This window comes from Lepisosteus platostomus, chromosome 25 (genome assembly GCF_059453375.1).
Source record: "Lepisosteus platostomus isolate fLepPlt1 chromosome 25, fLepPlt1.hap1, whole genome shotgun sequence".
NCBI classification, from domain to species: Eukaryota; Metazoa; Chordata; class Actinopteri; order Semionotiformes; family Lepisosteidae; genus Lepisosteus; species Lepisosteus platostomus.
In genome coordinates this window covers 14,174,783-14,192,720 of record NC_142635.1, presented here as the reverse complement: position 1 = coordinate 14,192,720, position 17,938 = coordinate 14,174,783, and the positions used below count along the sequence as shown (strand labels likewise).

General features: G+C 44.2%; 1 protein-coding gene across 2 annotated transcripts in view; it reads left to right on the top strand.

The window, feature by feature from the left end:
- Positions 1-544: 544 nt before the first annotated feature.
- LOC148641184 (somatolactin-like) overlaps positions 545-17,938 on the top strand; it is a 127,348-nt gene continuing 109,954 nt past the window's right edge. The window contains exons 1-5 of one of the 2 annotated variants that reach the window (XR_015930096.1): positions 545-608; positions 1,421-1,611; positions 2,371-2,484; positions 3,594-3,773; positions 7,294-7,555. Coding sequence is in view for 1 of the 2 variants with exons in the window: in XM_088619352.1 (XP_088475478.1) it covers positions 575-608; positions 1,421-1,611; positions 2,371-2,484; positions 3,594-3,773; positions 7,294-7,491 (717 nt within the window). In the remaining variant the exon portion in view is untranslated. Of the gene's footprint in view, positions 609-1,420; positions 1,612-2,370; positions 2,485-3,593; positions 3,774-7,293; positions 11,769-17,938 lie in introns of those variants that run through there. The other variant, XM_088619352.1, reaches the window with a different exon arrangement.

Genomic DNA, 17,938 nt, shown 5'->3' with positions numbered 1-17,938 from the left:
ATATAGTATGTTGACTCTCCAGATTTATTAAATGGATGTAATTCTTCTTTGAAAAACAGCAGCACTGACGGAAATAAACAATCAAGCCACCAAAACAATTTAAAACAAATTAAATTAAAGTAGTTAACCCCCCCCCCAAAAAAAAAGTTCTGGATTTTCAAAACCTCTGAAATAGGTTTTTTCAGATTTGGCGAAGATGATTTTATTTCAGTTTTTATCCTCGCTTATATTGAAACAAAGAATCAGATACGAGTCGGGTCATTTTCGGAATAATACATTCAGGTACTTGGCTAATCCAAGCTTGGTCAAATCCATCACTCGGATACCTGATATCTTTCTACAGTCTATTAGCCAGCTGGTGTTAAGGAAAATACATTTTTTTTCTGCATAACAAAAAACACAGACAAAATTGTGTCCGCACATATCATCTTACCATGGCCTTTACATTTTGCAAGGCTTTAAGGGGAGTCTCTTGACTCAAGTCATGAGATAGTGGACATATATAAGACGGCCTTGGCTACCAGGCAGAAGGTAAGCAGGAAGATTCGAATTGCCTGGCCTCCTCTCTAGCAGAATGCAGAAGGTGAAAGATATGTCTGTTTGTGTAGGTAAGTAACCTCAGGGCTTTTAACAGAAAAAAAAATGTTTTTTATCTCTGCGCTAGACAAGCCGAACTTGCATCTCTGGTAAATTAAGGGCATTCGGATTTCCGCAGACGCTGCAGGTTAACTTGTTTCTCTACAACAACTTTCTTTCAAGTTGTACCAACTAGATTCTTTTTTCCCAGCTTTTCACCCGGTTGCTTTTGTGACGATGTGATTATGGGCAGCGCGCGGATCTTTCCGCTCGTTTGATAAGGAAGAGCTGTGCAGAAGCCGTTGTTAACTCCCGACTGCCTTGCCACCAGATGAAAATGGTAGTTGTGTACTTGTTGCGACAGCACTAAAGGACTGCAGAGGAAATACAAGGCAGATGCCTGTGGTGTCCTTAGTCTTCCGGCTCTTGCCTTTTCTTGTAGCGCTGTAGTACCCAAGATGCACTCTGGAATTTGGAGCGCCATGCAGCAGTGTAATAAACTGTTTTAAATAAAACATTATTTTTCAAAGCTTCATGGGCATAACCTGTTACATTTAATGAGCTTAATTACATTTAATTAAAATGCGGTGCTTTGCTTTTACAGCATGCTGTCCTCTTCCTTGTCTAATTCATTCTGCAGAAAGTTAGATTTGTTGATTCAGGTGTGATCATACATCTGGGAAAGGAACGCATGAAACACCTTAGCAGGAGTATTGACTTCCGTGTGTCTGGGCTGCTTTAAGCCAAGCCCTTGAGCACAAGGAGCCCTGAAGAAGAGGGCTCCTCTAGGGCGTGTTGTGCGGCGGGTGACCTCAGGCCTACCCCCCTGTGTGTGTGCTCTCAGTTTTGCAGGGCTGCGTCTGGGCGATCCTCCTTTGGCCGGCCTGGGGAGCACTGGGCTACCCCCTGGACTGTAAGGACGAGCAGGGCAGCATCAGCCGCTGCTCCTCCATCTCCCTGGAGAAGCTGCTGGACCGGGTCATCCAGCACGCCGAGCTCATCTACCGCGTCTCCGAGGAGTCCTGCACGCTGTTTGTGAGTAGACTCAGTGCAGTCAGGACCGGTCGGTGCACCGCCTGCGCCCTGTGTTTCGTGCCAGCAGATTCTTACTGGTGACTGAGATAAACAGCTTCTTGTTTAAAGCAGTCTGTTTTTTTTGTATTTCTTAGATTTAGCTTCTTCAAAGAGATTGAAGAGGTCTATCCCCTGAAAGAATAATGACAATGATTGCACGTCTCATTTGGGGGAAAAAAAAAGGGCATTGTAACATTTGATTGAGGTGCCCGTGCGTTTACAAACTTCATTTTGCTCCTGATTTGCATGCAGTTTGTTACCAAGCAAAATTAATCTGAGTTTTATCTAATGATTAATCAGGCAAATTGTGTGTATTCAAATCTCAGCTATCACATAGCCTGCAAGTGAAGTGTCAGATCCAAGCTCTCGAAATTGGCAGTAAAATGCTCAATAACACAAGAGACAATTAGTGAAACGTCCCAAGTTCTTAAAACATGTGCAGAGCAGGAAAAATCTACAGATGTCTGTGGCTTCATATGGCTTCATCCAGAATAATAAAAAAAAGGAAAAAGTTGAAAGCCTACAAAAGCCTCGAGTTTTGAGTTTGTAACAAGAAAGGTATATCAGTTGATCAGAATACCATAGAAGACTTTGAAATGGATAGATTACAAGGTTACTTTTGCATGATTGTACAGTAAATGGCATTGGAAGGCTAGAATGGAAACAGTATCAGTCATTATGTTCTTCTTTCCCCTTTTTGGGGTGTTTTTTGTATTCCAGGAAGAAATGTTTGTGCCCTTTACGATGCACTCCCAGAAGATTCGAGGCAGCAGCTCGTGCGTTACGAAGGCATTCCCCATCCCCGGTTCGAAAAGTGAAATCCAGCAGATCTCGGTGAGCAGATGGGAATTGAAACGGTCTTCTGCTGTGTTCGAGATGCAAGCGAGATTGTTTATCAAAGCATCCTGGTCTGCGCTCTGCTCACAGCTTGCTCTCCGTAAAAAGCTGAGCATTGTCGCAGCTGTCGAAACGACAAATGCTTAAAAATGTAGAGGGGTGTTTTGGATGAGATTCACATGCGAGTGTTTCGTTACTTGTGGGACAGCTGGGTTTGGACTGGGTTTGGGGATTGCTGTAAGGGAAATTAGAGGAAATTGAACGGGAGCTACTTCCTTCTACGCAGGGATGAATTTTGCCTGTGACCCATGAAACTGTTCAGCTTGGGAGTTCTCATAACATTTTGCCAGTTCTAATATTCCTATTGTAAACAATATATAGACTATTTTGAAAGTCAGATAGACTAAATGAAAGTGAAGCACAGTTACCTCTTAAATCTGTTCAAAGTGCTTAGATCATTGGGCAATTTGACAGTGTTTCAAAGAGCAGTTTGTAAATAACTTTAAGAATATTTCATTACGCAACAAGGGAAACTTTTTCATCAAGTGGTTTCGTGTTCAAGCTAGCTCAGTATTCGCGGAAAACCGTGGGAGCTACTCCAGCTCCATGATGTCTGTCTTTGATAAGCTGGACCGGCCTTTCCTCAAGAGTGCGAGCGCTAAACTGGCACAGCAGTTTCTTTTTTCTAAAATGAAAACATTTTCTTCCCTTCACTCGTGGCCGGACAGGTGCCTCGTTTAATTAAATTGGCGCATGCTCCGGTTCACTGCAGCAGGAAACCATCTGTCCAGCACTGCGTGTCTGTGCAGATCCCAGTCTGCAGGTGCGCTGTAATAAGAGTCTTGTGCTGACTTGGCTGTGTGAGACCCAGGAAATGCAACAGCGCTATAAAGCCCTGCTCCAGAATTGACGTCACCCCCTTGAAAATCATTGAAAGACGCGTTAGTGTCTAGGGACCGGCGCTGCGTGGCTCTGAGCCCATGAGCGACTGCGCTCGAATCCCAGCAGGAGCAGGGCTGCGCCCGTCGCACATCTGTCACACATCTGTCGCACATCGTCCCCCTGCCGCCTGACCTCCCTGGGTTCGTGTTCCCCTGCCTGTCCAGGACAAGTGGCTCCTGCACTCGGTGCTGATGCTGGTTCAGTCCTGGATGGAGCCCCTGGTCTACCTGCAGACCACCCTGGATCGCTACGACGACGCCCCCGACACCCTCCTGAACAAAACCAAGTGGGTGTCCGACAAGCTGCCGAGTTTGGAGCAAGGCATCGTGGTCCTCATCAGGAAGGTACGTCGGCACCACTAGGGTGGCCCACACTGCGTTTTCGAAACACGGGACAGTCTACGGTCGGAGCACAGCTAAGCCGTTCCTCTGCCCTTTCCCCCCTCTCTCTACTGTAAAGACAGTTTCCGGCAAGAGAGATGGGTGGAATGGCCTCCTCTTCATTAGCAAATGTTATGTTCTTATGAGTATGACTGGATTTTTACTCCTGGAATCACAGTGCAGTAACTTCATTGGAAATGTTCTTATCATTGGAAATTTTCTTCAGACTGTACAAATACCTTCCTAAGCTAGGTACAACACAGTTATTGCCCTGTTGCACCAGCCATCTCCTTGTCCTATTTTATGGCACAGAACAAATTTAGTTTAACTGGCAGTCCATACACATCTGAAGCTTAAAATTGATTCCGTCCACAGATTTCTGTAGCAACAGAGGTCTCTTGTATATATATCTTTTTTTTATTTCTGTTGGGACAGAAGTAAGTGCTCGATGTTTCTGGCTTCGCACTCATTATGCTTTTCTGAAGCTCAAATTCTCCCCGTGGACTTCAAGCGTAACGCCCCAATTGCGCCGTGTTGAAATTAGTCCCCGGCAAGGTTGAGCTGGATGTAAATCCTAGCAGTGCAAAGGCAGTGCCGGAGTTGGCGTAACCAGCTTGTTAGAGTTGAACGTATTAATTGTCTGTGCTTGCACAGGGACGTACAGAAGGTGATGTCTGACACTTTGAAATATGAGTCCCCTGCAGATGCCATAGGGGGCAGAGATTTTTGGTTGAAAAAAAAATGAGACAGTTGGCAACCATATTGCCCCCTCCGTCTTCACAAACAGAAGAAACCTGGTTTTCCCAAGAGCCAGCACCTGAATTGGTCATTTGTGCTGCCATGCCGTCTTTAAGCCTGCTAATATTTTCAGCAGCACTTCTCGCGCAGGTTTGTGTTTTAACAAATAGTTTCTCTCCATCATGCTTATGTATGAATCCTCAGAACTGTCTGGGGGGAACTTTTAATTGGTACATAAAGTCATCTGGGTCTCTGGGACCGATAACATCAAAGTCTGTGCGCCAAAGAGTAATTTCCCTCCTGTTTTTTTGAAATGAAAATCAAAGTGCTTTATTACAAGTGGAAACTAGTGACTCCAGCGATTAATTAAAGGACTTGGGAAGTAGCTCACTGTGATGCCGGCTAGTTTATAACATCAATCGGTGTTTCGTTTTTACTTTTTTTTTTAAATCCACCTTGGGTTCCTATCTAATCAAGTCTTAGGAGCCGAGTTAGCTTGTACCTCGTGTCTTGAGGGGTACACCCACAGAATATAATTTAAGAACAAAGACGTAGATCAAAATGCTCACTTTCTTCACCGACACATTTAATTAAAGGAACTAGTCAAATTCCCACTTACTCTTGACAGTGGGAATTCCTGAATTTGATCAATTAGATCGTTAGCTGTGTGGTACGTTTAATTGAACTTCAGAGTAATTTTGCTTGCTTGTTCACGGAAAATGGAATCTCAGAGCTTTGGTCAGAGCATAACTGCCTAGCCTGATCTCGTCAGCCTTCTGGCAGTAAGGAAGGCGGCTCCCGGTCAGTAATTGCATGGTAGATTTTCATGAAAGATCAAGATGCTTCCTCAAGTGGTGTTTGTGAACCAGTAGGTGGGGCCCTTCCTTATGCACCAGAATTTCCAAACAAATGGTAAAAACAATGTGCAGTTGGAGGAATCATCATGCTGATGAGATATAGAAACAAAGATCCTCATTACTTTAAGTATCCCGTGTCCCTGTTTGTTAGAAAAGTTGTATTAGTCCCAGTGACTTGGCAAAAGTCAACCATGCGCTTGCACAGTCTGGCCCCCCCTGACGAATTTTGAGATATCTCTAGCAGATCTACAGGTGTGTCGCCCAGGTGAGGCTGTACTTCAAGATCAGGCAGGATGGGTCGCATCCTCTTAGTGCAGCACTGATATAAGGTCCTCTGGGATGCAGAGAGCCCTAAAAATACAAGCATGAGCATAAAATCATCTTCATCCCCATCATCTTCAATGTCCCAGTCCAGGCATAATAATAGCAGCAGGAGCTGAAGGCGTGGCACTGCTCCTGGTCTAGCCAGGTAGTATAAAATGATTCCCATGATCTGAAAAATAGTTTCAGATGTTTTTGGAATGTCGTTCTAAGACAGCAGCAAATATATATATATGTATTTTTTAGTTGTTCAGGTGGGTAGCTGCGTCTGCACACCACCCACCACACCAGTCTGCACACAGTGAGCCTTCCTCACACCTGAAGAAGGCTTCACAACTGAAACATGTTTTCTCTCTTCTCTTTTCAGCCTGGAATAAACCTACTGTATCACTTGTTCCCATTTATGTTTTTAGTTTCTCTGCTTTGCTTGCTTGTGATACACAACATGCCTGTGGCCTAATGGGGGAGGTAATGAGCTTGTCAGAAACCGGATAATACCACCCATGTAGGAGGAGCGACAAATCAACTTATAGTCGGTTCTTGGGATTTTCCGGAGCAGCGTAGCGAAGTGGGCGATGAGTGAGGTGCATTACGCTAAGTTGCTGCAGTGCCCCCGGCTGTATCAATAGTGGGGGAGTAATCCGGCGTCCTGCCCGGGGCTGGGGGGAGGGACTGGGGTCTCGCACTTTCTCGTCCGCTTCACGCCATTGGACCCAGGACGAGCTCTGGCCCAAACGAGCCGCTGTGGCGCGGATCTAGGAATCAACCGTTGCTATTTTCAGACAGGGGCAGGAGGGGGAGGAGGTCCCCATTAGGGGTTGGTTGGCTACGCTGGGAATCTTCAGACCCCTTTTCCCACCATTTTGTGATCTTTTCCGTGGTGCGCTAGGTTTTTATAATAATATCTTCTTTTACTTATACAGCGCTTTTCTGGACACTCCCCTCAAAGCGCTTTACAGGTAATGGGGATCCCCTCCACCACCACCAGTGTGTCGCCCCACCTGGATGATGCACCAGTACTCTCCCCACACACCAGCTCTCAGTGGGGAGGAGAGCAGAGTGATGAAGCCAGTACAGAGATGGGGATTATTAGGAGGCCATGATTGGCAAGGGCCAATGGGAAATTTAGCCAGGATGCCAGGGTTACACCCCTACTCTTTTCAAGATACTGCCTGGCATTTTTAATGACCACAGAGAGTCAGGACCTCGGTTTTACGTCTCATCCGAAGGACAGTGTCTTTTTAAAGTATAGTGTCCCCATCACTATACTCGGGCATCAGGACCTACACTGACCACAGTGTGAGCGCCCCAAACTGGCCCCACTAACACCTCTTCCAGCAGCAACCTTAGTTTTTCCCAGGAGGTCTCCCATCCAGGTGCTGACCAGGCTCACACCTGCTGAGCTGCAGTGGGCTGGGGCTGGGAGCTGCAGGGTGATCCAGCCGCTGCCTGTATCTCCTTTTTTCAGATGCCAGGTTGGTCTGCCCACGGGTGTGCTGGGAGGCGCCGAAGCCAGGGTGGCCTGTCCTATATCTGGCTCTATGTGTTGGTTCTGTCTTGTCCTGCAGATGCTGGACGAGGGGCTGCTGACGTCCGATTACCAGCTGACCCTGGGGCACTTCGACGTCCAGCCGGAGGTGGTAGAATCCGTCCTACGCGACTACGCCCTCCTCACCTGCTTCAAGAAGGACGCACACAAGATGGAGACCTTCCTGAAGCTGCTCAAGTGCCGGCGTACTGACAAGCTGAGCTGCTTCCTCTTCTAGATGGCACGCTCCTCCCCCCGCCCCCCCAGCGCAGAGCCAGGTCCGGTCGGCTCTCCCAGGCTAGGTTAGATCCACTTGCTTTCCTCACACTGCTGTGTCGCTTCTTAATGTCTGCAAAAGGCTTCTGTTGCTGAACGCATGCCCCTGTCTGAGCAGAGGTAAAAAAACAACAACACAGTGAGCATATCTTCCAGCAATGCATACGTCCGCCAGCTGTAATGTTTTATGCAGACGTTTGTGAAATGCTAAAAAATTTAACCGCAATGATTTGGTGTTATAGCACATATGCATAATTTAAGCAGCCCGGCGACAGACATGATAAATCTGTAAAACAATTTGTAGCGGCTCTTATCCAACTGATCACGCGCCTGCATCATTTGCATATTTCTGTGATTCGCTCTGCGTTTTGTTTGTTGTTCTGCTTCTTGAAACATTCTCTTTCGAATCCTCTTTCACACACGGCGTTTCAAGATTTTATTGATCCTTCCCTCCTCGGTGCGTGCAGATTCATCTTTCTTTTGTTCTGGCAACTTCTACCAATAGTTAAGTCTATAAAAACTTTTAAGATAGGGACTTAGGAACAGACACAGAAACAAGCATCCTGGACCTACCAACAGGCAAGAGTTTTTACAGCCAGGGAAGAAATATTCAGGTTCATACAGTTGGACTGAGAATAAGACTGGATCTTTAAAACCTGTGGGGATGCTTTATAGTTGGAGCATTCACATTCTAATTTTAAATTTGTCTCTTTATGTCTAAACATGACTCATTCCTATACCATGAACGTGACTACTGAAGTCCACAGTACTTACTGTGAAAGAAGTGAATGGATGGCTCTATTTTATTTTAAGAATGTCTATGCATTCTAAAGAAATCTAGCACAGCAGCTGTTTTGATTATATTTAAATGCGTTAAACCTTCATGCAATGTGAACTCTTTTGCACAGAGGCCAAGGAAGGTGAACAAAGTGGATTTTTGTGGCAACAGCATGTTGTTAATGTTTCCCATGGTTCTGTACCTGCATAACAAGTCTGGGGCTTCATCTAACCCCAAGATTCAAAGTACAAAATACCTTTTCTACTCTTTCTTTACAATAGTAATAACAATTTCCGAGCACTGCCACAAAAACAGTTTACATTTGACAGCAGTTTTGAGAGAGACGATGAATAATGACTGTAGATTAAGCCATTTAAAAGTTATAGAGAAAAAATGGAACCCTGTCAACCTAAGTGTTTAGTTATGGTTTTGCAGCTCTTTTTTTTACCACATTCTGCAGGCTGTTAGCAGGCTCTGTTTTATTAATTATAAGGCCGCCTCAATAATTTCAATGAGGGTTCTGAATCAGTTCTATTTTTCTGTTTAACCTTTTGCATTCATTTGTTAGTGAAGTACCATGGAAAGCAACATAATTGCGCCAGTCTGCAATGTGCTTGCTGTAGGAAATCCACTTTGAGCTTTTTCAGTGGCCTGCTTTTATGTGCACAGTGCCCACCGGGGAAGTGTTCGTCCTGCCCACTCTTCCCTTTCTTACAGTTGGCCATCTAACTAACCTGGATGCAATGCTCTCTTGTCGTTCAGCAACCAGCCGCTGTTTCTCTGCGTCCTGCATCCCTCCTCTGTCAGCTGGCAGCCCCTCATCCCCCTCTAGAGTTAGGGCTGTGTAATGCAACACATCTTGATTTTTTTCTCCCTCCATCCCTCAATGTGTGTTTGCTTGGGTCTCATTCCCTGGTCCCCTCCCTTTCCCCGTCTCAGACCTCTCTCTCTCCGGCCTCGGGTCTCGTTTGGTCACATTAAACTCCAGCCCTCGCGGTACCAGGCCAGGCTCCCGTGAGCCTCTCTACAGGTGAGGTAGATCCTCACCTGGAATCTCTTGGAGGTGATTAACGATAACGGCCCGTGTCGGCTGGAGGTGTCGATGCCCTCGTATGGTCCCATCCTGGGTTTCAGCTGCCTCCTGAAGGCTGACCTATCACACTCACAAGCATCTGTCTTGTCACTGTTCAGGGCTGCAGCGGAGGTACTGGCACTGCAGAACACCACAGAAGTCGACCTGATCGGTTACGAACCGCTGCCTGTCGTTTGAGCACACTCCATCTCTCATTGGAATGCTCGCCTTGCTGTAGTGGCAGCCCCATCTGTCCCTGCCAGATCAGTTCATTTATTTATTCAGCTTGACCCTTTCTTGTACTGGTAACGGGCCAGCCTAATTGTGGCTTCGGAAGTAAACCCATTTCAGCGAGACGTTAATTGCTCGGCGGCGTTAACAGCAGCTGTCTACGTCCTTGTGGCGGAACAACACTCACTTAATTGCTTGCAAAGTTTGTATATTTCTATGGCAACTTTAACTGTCCGCTGTTAATGAAAACGTGGGTTAAGACGCAACACCACAGGCCTCCTGGAATCTGCTCCCTTCGGCACTCACAGTTCAGGTTTCTGAGCAATTATCCCATAGGCTGTCAGACGGACTTGGGTTTATTTTAGTTGCGTTCCTTTATGCGGCTCAGTCTTCTGCCCTTGTTTGTTTTTAGTACATCAGATTCGTGACCCGGCTTTGAAAGAGCAAGGTGAGACATTTGTATATAATTTGCGAAACAAGGTTTCTAAGCTTTTAATAAGTTTTTCTAGCTGTGGACCGATTTGACACCAGATGGCCTGTAACACTGCTTCAAAATTGCCAGGGCATCTGTACAGCGGAGTCGAAACATTCATTTGAATTCTAGCTTTGCTGTAGTGGTAACTCCATATCTGAACATTTGCCTTTGATTAAATCCCTATTTTTTTTTATAATGGTAAAACACCATAAACATTTTGGATTTAATCCTGTTCATTAAATCCCTATTTTTCATATAGTGATAAAACATCCAAGTACAAGGAGTTTTTAAACTCTGATATAGGTCATTATTTTGTAGAAACTCCTATAAGGCTGCAGTGAACTATAAAAATGCTCATGTCAAAAAACATTGACAACAGAACTACTATAGAGAAGCTGTTTTTGTAGGGGAGGGAGAGGAAATGTAGGTGTAAAATTCTTTTCAGAAGAAATAGTTTTGGTTGCAGTTATGCCTCAAGGTGTATCATGCAGATATATAGTATAAGTTTCCACAGAATGTCTCATCCCCACTGGGATCAGTTAAATACCCGTGGGAATTTTTTAATGCAATACTAGCAACATATGGCTTATGTAATGTAGAGTACAAAACTGATTTTATGGGAAATGGGATCTGGTGGAAAAGTCTGTGTCCGTCCAGTTTTCCACGAAATAGAGTGTGCTGTAAATATAGGGAATTTGTTGACTTTTATCATACCGCCAGACTATTTCAGAGTTTTTCAGGAAAACCTCCACTTGAATTTATAGGCCCCCACAGTTTCATTGTTAGTGTTGGTGGTCATTACTGTGATTATGCAGCTGTGTAATGTTTAATTTAACATTCTGTATGTGGGAGAGGAATAATAACTTCATGTATTGAGAAAAATACATTTCAGCATAGCTAGTGTTACCTGTATAATAATAATAGCTTACACTTATATAGTGCTTTTCTGGACACTCCACTTAAAGCTCTTTACAGGTAATGGGGATCCCCTCCACCACCACCAGTGTGCAGCCCCACCTGGATGATGCACCAGTGTCCCACCACACACCAGCTCTCACTGGGGAGGAGGATACAGTGGTGAAGCCAGTTCAGAGATGGGGATTATTAGGAGGTTATGATTGGTAAAGGCCTGAGGGACATTTGACCAAGATGCTAGGGTAACACCTCTCCTCTTTTCAAGAAACTCCCTGGGATTTTTAATGACCACAGAAAGTCAGGACCTCGGTTTTATGTTTCATCCGAAGGACGGCACCTTTTAACAGTATAGTGTCCCCGTCACTATACTGGGGCATTAGGACCCACACAGACTGCAGGGTGAGCTCCCCCTGCTGGCCCCACTAACACCACTTCCAGCACCAACCTTAGCTTTCCCAGGAGGCCTCCCATCCAGGTACTGATCGGGCTCACACCTGCTGAGCTTCAGTTGGCTGCCAGTTGTGAGGGTGATATGGCTGCTGGCTTTATGACTTAGGAATAATGTTACAATGCTTTATTTTTCAGCTTTCGTCTTTAGTTTTTAGGAACTGCTTGTGAATGTAAATGGCCTTGCTCATTCCCAGTAGCACTGAACTTGAACAATGTTGTTAATAAATGTGCATCAAGTAGTACTGTGATCCCAACAGAAGACTAGAGTGATCCAAAAGCACCCAACGGAAACCAGGCCAGTACAGACTGACGCAGTGTCTGTAACACTGTTAAAAAAAATAAATAAATATGTTGCAAGTTATGCAAGCCTATTTTATTTTATTCCTGTTATGTCTTCATGCCAGCGAATACAGCACCATCTCTGTTCATAGTGTAACTCCAGGCCTCAGTCCTACACTACGGTCTCGGTCTGCTTATACCACCCTCTTTCTCCCTTACTGTGCTAAGATTTCAGAGCTACAGCAGGTGGCAGTAAAGACCTTCCTACTAGACTGTGACCCTGACAACAGTAGGTCAGTATGGGAACAGAACAGAAGAGGTAGCATTGGTTTCAGTCTAGGAGCCAAGTTTAGGTCTCAGTCTGTGTGTTGATATAAAACAACTGTAACTCATAGGGCAGGAGCGGACTGTTGCAGTATTGCAGTTTCACAAGTTGTTCTCTGACAGTACACATGTATCCAAGGCAGGCAGCTGTGTGGTATTAATTCTGAAGGTTTGAAGCATGATGAGTATTAAACTCGGCTCCAGATCTGGTGAGTTAACCTGATACAACACAGGCTTGATTGGAACAGGGGGAACCGATACTTTCTGACAAACTGACAAAGCCAAGACTAAAACCCCTTCAGTTCCCCCATCCCCCTGGGAAGACGCAGTCAAACCACCAAAAGGCAAAAAGCACAGGGTGGGAATAAAACAGAACTTACACAAGGAAGGAATAGGGAATAAAAACATTCAGAAACTTTCCTCCCTCCCCCTCGCTGTCCTCACTCTACTGATCAGAAGATATGAATCTGCTTTGGGTGTCGGAGACAATCAAATATCTCCACTATGATCGTCTGGGAGACAGGATGTGGCCGTGGGGCTGAGTGTCAGCGATGTCAGGGGCGGTTTCCTGTGCTCTAATCATTCCAGCATGGCGCTCCTGTGCAGGGGAAGCCTTCCCAGGTCAGACGAGACCCCTCAGAGATGATACCTGGGGAGAAGTCGGACTTCATAGCCACTGTTTCCCTGCCTGCCCCTCGGCCCGCACAGTCATAAATATGAAAGATCTGCTGTGAGCCTTGGGAATGGAGGCCCGAATGATTTCACAGTCTGACTATTATTACCTCAGGACAGGAAAATCGGGCTGTGAGGGGGAGTGTGTGGACGAGGCGCAGAATTAGAGAGTGTGTAGACAGGAAGGCGAGAGAGATGGGGAGTGAAGGAGAAAGTGGGACTGCTCCCAGGCAGAGACTTTAAAAGAAGGAGTGTGAATTATGCAAATGCTCTGCTCTCTCTCGAGACGGCGAGGCAGGGCAGCGGAGCCTCTTCGGCAGTCACAGGCAGCCCTCTGGTTCTTAAAGAGTTCCAAACTTCTAGACTCAGTCCGAGCGCTGATCTTCTCCCTGTGCTCTGCACCTGGCCTCAAATACAGCGCTCTCCTGTATGTAACGGTTGGTGAGAGTTTAGACTGCTGGTAACCTGGCTAAGAGGGCTTTGGTATCAAGCAGGCTTTTGAGTTGCCGGTTTGAATTGTGGTGAAATTGTCTGCAACTTCACTTAAATAATTTACCGCTGGTAATATTACATAGTGAGCACCCGGAATTCCCAAATGATACCGTGGAAGTCACCGCATGACATGTTTTATGAAATAAGCCATCTGTTTTATTTTCTGAAGACATTATAACAGACCAATATACTGGGGCACTAGAAGAGTCTCTAAGGCTTATGCTAATTACTAAGTAATAAATACCCATGTAAGGAGTAGTCGGCTTCATGGCAAGATGCTGGGACATTAGTTTTCTGCATGGCATGGTGATCAGTGCTGTCAGAAAGCCAAGACTGAGCATGGAAAGAAGCACTGAACTGTGGGGTTAAAGGGGATGAGGTTGACATCTCCCCCAAAGTAGCAGCCCCTCTACAATGGCTTCCCAGGGGGATCCCTGGGAGGCTGGCTGTGTGTGTCAGGAGAAATAAGGTCAAAGGGCAGGGGTCAGGCCTTCCCTAACTGTTTCAATGTGTGCTGAGATGTCAAACTGTGCCGTCAGGTTGTAACACGAGTTTAAAGTTTCACTGAAGGGTTGAAGCTTCAAGTTGGGGTAAGAAATGTGGGGGCGTTTTATACAACCTACATTGTACCTTTTGAAGCAGGAGAAACAAAAGTCTTTGTTTTTGTTATTGACTAGAGAAAACAGGTCAGAAACCAAAGGTTAACCAGGTATTGACGTATTAAGAGATTCTTAGTCATTCAACAAAGGAAAATGCCAGTAATAAATTATCCGTGGTCTTGCTTCTACTCCTACTACTGCTATAACTGCTGCTGTTATTGTTCCAACTGCTAGTGTCTACTGCCACAAAGTCTACTGCTGCTGTTAATGCAGCTCCTTTAACTACTCCTGATAATAATGTGATGTAACTTGTGCATAATAATGATTAATAATTTTTAAAGGCATTTATGATACGTTTGCCAATAAATGTCACTAAGCATTTTGTTTTTAAGGACATACCGTAGGAAGCAGTGATCTGGTGGGCCTGACAATTTACACGATAAGGAAATGAGCTGATTATCCTAGCAGCTAAAATAAATACTCCTTCACTGTGAACACAGTGGGAAAGTCACCATTAATCTTGCCGGTACCTTAAGTACTTTATATTGTAAACAGTTCATGCACACACCTTTCCTCAAGCTTCAGTTCTGAAATATTATATTTTAACATAGTCTTGACACCCCCCTGTCTTAACAGTTTTGTGTGCGCATATATACATTACGTGCATGTGTGTAATTTGGACAAAAAAGTATCAAATGCTTTAGAATATATTGCATGAAAAGGAACTGCACTGTAGTAATGTTTGAAATAAACAGAATGTATAGTTAAATGCAAGGTGGACACCAAACAGTGTTTGAGTCATAGTTCACCCTCAAACAGCTGTGTTCTCTTGCACAGAGAGCAAAAGTGGTGCTGGAAAAGTGCTGCTAAGCATAATTTCTGTTTACTGGTACATTTTTCTTTCTTAATTATCTTTTAAATGTCTTTGGTACTGTATGCTCATAGTGCAATCCAGTAATGGATTTCACATAATTCCACTATCCACTATTTTACAAAGGTTTCAAAAGATAGATGCTCTTCAGAATGTACAGGCTATCCATACATCCAGTACTGAGTCCTCCGCAGTAGTTAATTTATCATTCTCGGAAATGTCATCCGAGGGCTTGTACGAAGACCTTGTGAAAGCTCAGTGATTGGTATTCCAGAGCTGTCCTGACCTTTCTGTCTCCTGGTCATCCATTTTTCACAGCCGCTGTTAAACAGCCCCTTGTTTGTCCGGGGTAAATGACTGTTACCCCTTAGGGCAAAATTCCCTGCACCCACCAACTCTTCACAAGCTATTAGGCTGTCCTCTTTCTCTAGTTTCTCAAACTGAGGTCTCTTTTCTGCTTTGGCATTAAAAATAAAACACCTGGGCATAAAATACAAAGTTTAGGGCAAAGATTGGTACCTTTTTCTCTGCATTTTTGTTATATTTGTGATTTTGTGCATTTAAAAATCGCAACACGTGAACAATTATATTGTATTATGAAAAAACACCAGCAGCCAGCAAGTGCACAGGAAAAGCGACCAGGCTTAAGAGCAGTTTTCTTTATTTTGAGCGAAGTCAGCTGAAATTCCAACAAAGGTGAGGTCATTGGGTTGCTTTAATGATGTGTTTTTATGTCTCTTGAAATATACATTTTTATACTTGCTCAGTTTTTGGTTTCCTTTTCTGTTTTAGAAAAGTGTAAATGCTCAAATTGTTCTGATAGGTGGATAACAGCTTCTGTTTTTTGTTCAGTTTTTTTTGCTAAAATTGCCCCAATGTTCTTGATTTGATTTTTTTTCATGCAAAGTTTCTAGCTGCTCTCAGTTGAGCTGTTGACTTAGCCAATCAGTATTTAAACAGCTTCTTTTCCATCAGGCTGGGACAGAACAAACGCATGTTTGCACTGACATTTAAGACAGTACTTATTTGTCTTCATGGGACTGTAAGGTAAATATCCACATGGATATCCATAAATATCCATATCCATATTGTATCCATTGGATATCTTTTCATCTCAAAGTGCTTTACATATAGGAGGGGAGGGGACCCACATCATCCACCACTGCAGTGAAACCCCACCTGGGTGATACACGGTAGTCATTCTGCACCAGCAGCCCCATTGCACAGTAGATCAGGCGCAGAAGAAAGGAGTTGTTTCAGCAGTAAATTTCAGGAAGGTCAGATTAACTCCCTTAAAAGTGACAGAGGATTTTTAATGACCTAGTAGTCAGGACCTCAGTTTAATGACTCTTCAGCAGTTTCCCTTGTCTCCATAGCAGGGTGTTTTGGAGCAGAGGAAAGAGCACCACCTACTGGTTCACAAGCACCACTGACAGCAGCAACCTTGATGTCTTTAGAGGTCTGTCATTGACCAGGCCCAACCTCGCTGTGCTCCTGAGATCTGATCTGATGCAAGCCCAACATGATAATACATCCTCCAGCTTTTGCTAAACTTGACATTTAATTCACTTTTTAACCAGTCTGCTAATGTTCTCAGAACTCCCATGCATGATTAGTCAGCCACATACAATACAATCTAAACACAGGACACTGATTCATACAGCTGTAGCCAAAATATTTGCATCGCTTGGTACTGTACATCCTGAAAATGGTAGTTTGATAAAAAATAAAACACTGTCTCATCTAGGAGGACTGAAATATATACACATAACAGATGAAAGTCATTGCAGTTCGAGACTGTTCTCTGTTTAACTGTTTATTACTCCCAGCCCACGGTGCCATCGTGTCTTGGCTTACTTCAGTCGTTGTTTACTGAATTTGTGACCGTTTTTTTCGCCTTTATTATGCTGGCCGCAGCTCGGCAATTTTTACTGGAGCTCTGTGAAGCTGTGCCATTATTCTTTCTGTCCACGGCGAAACGGTTCGGCCTGAAATACAGTAGCTGGGTTCTCACATCTGTTTGCCATTGTTGAGAGGGGAAACATCTAAGAGCATGTAAAACAAACAGATGGGAGCATCCACTGCCGTGTAGAAGAAAAAAAAAACGATGCTCAACTTAAATCGGTGTAATTTCCTTTTCCCACTTGCCTTGCCAGAAGCTCTCCTTTGTTTCCAGGTTTCTTGCTGCAAGACGCAATATTCCCTGGAATGGGGAGCAGGAGGGGAGTGCCTGTGTATAAGCCCAGGCAGGCTCTCTGTTTTTCTTAGTTTAGAAGACAATCCAAAAATCTCATCTATTTCCTCTCCTTCAGGAAGCCCGGCCATAACTTCAAATATAATAATTTCCTATTTGGAAATAGGAGGATTATCTGGGAATATCTTGGATTTTGACGTCTGTTTTTCTTCTGTACAAAAAAGGGACTGGTAGAAATTGTTATGGTCTTCCAGTGGTCAGTCTAGGGGAGACCTGTTACTGGGCCTCACCCTCTGCATATCGGTAGGAAAACTCCTATTGTAATGCAGCATCATTGGGATTGACGCCTCTGGAGTTTGGGCAATGTGAAAATCTATAAGCGTGATTTTCTAAATCTGTACTGCAGGGAAAGATCAGTAATCAACATGATCTATGACTTTCTGTTTCTCGCGGTGAGGTGAAAATCAAGGATATGAGCCCTCACCAGTGTCACCCTAGAGATTGCAGTGTAGGCTGCGATGAAGAACATGAGGACGCATTTGATGAAAATCGGAGCAAAAGTAGAGCAGAGATTAAATTCTGGCGGGTCATTTTCAAATACATTTGCACACCAATAGAGAGATCTTGGGAGAGTTCTGTTTGCACAAAAGATGCTTCGTCAATCCTGTCCTCAGAAGAAAAGTGCTGCAGGCTGAACCTTTCCTGTTTTATTCATATTTATTTTGATTTTTAAATGGTATACAAGTTTTGTACCACGTTTTAAACTGACTGTGATTACCTGCATGGGAGTAGCTTTAATGTTTTAGATTATAGAAATGAAGAGGTACACTAAATAACTTCGTGATTTTAATCAAAACAGCTACTAAAAAGCTGATTCTGTTTGATTCTATTTCATGTTTGTGAAAATAATTATTTCCTTGCCCTAAACACCCATCTGCAAAATGTTAAATTTTCAGCACATTTTAATAATGCCCCATCTGTACAGTATCTAGACAAACTCAAAGGTGTTAAGCACAGCCAGCAATTTATGAGCTGTGCTGTCTTTTATTGAGACAGT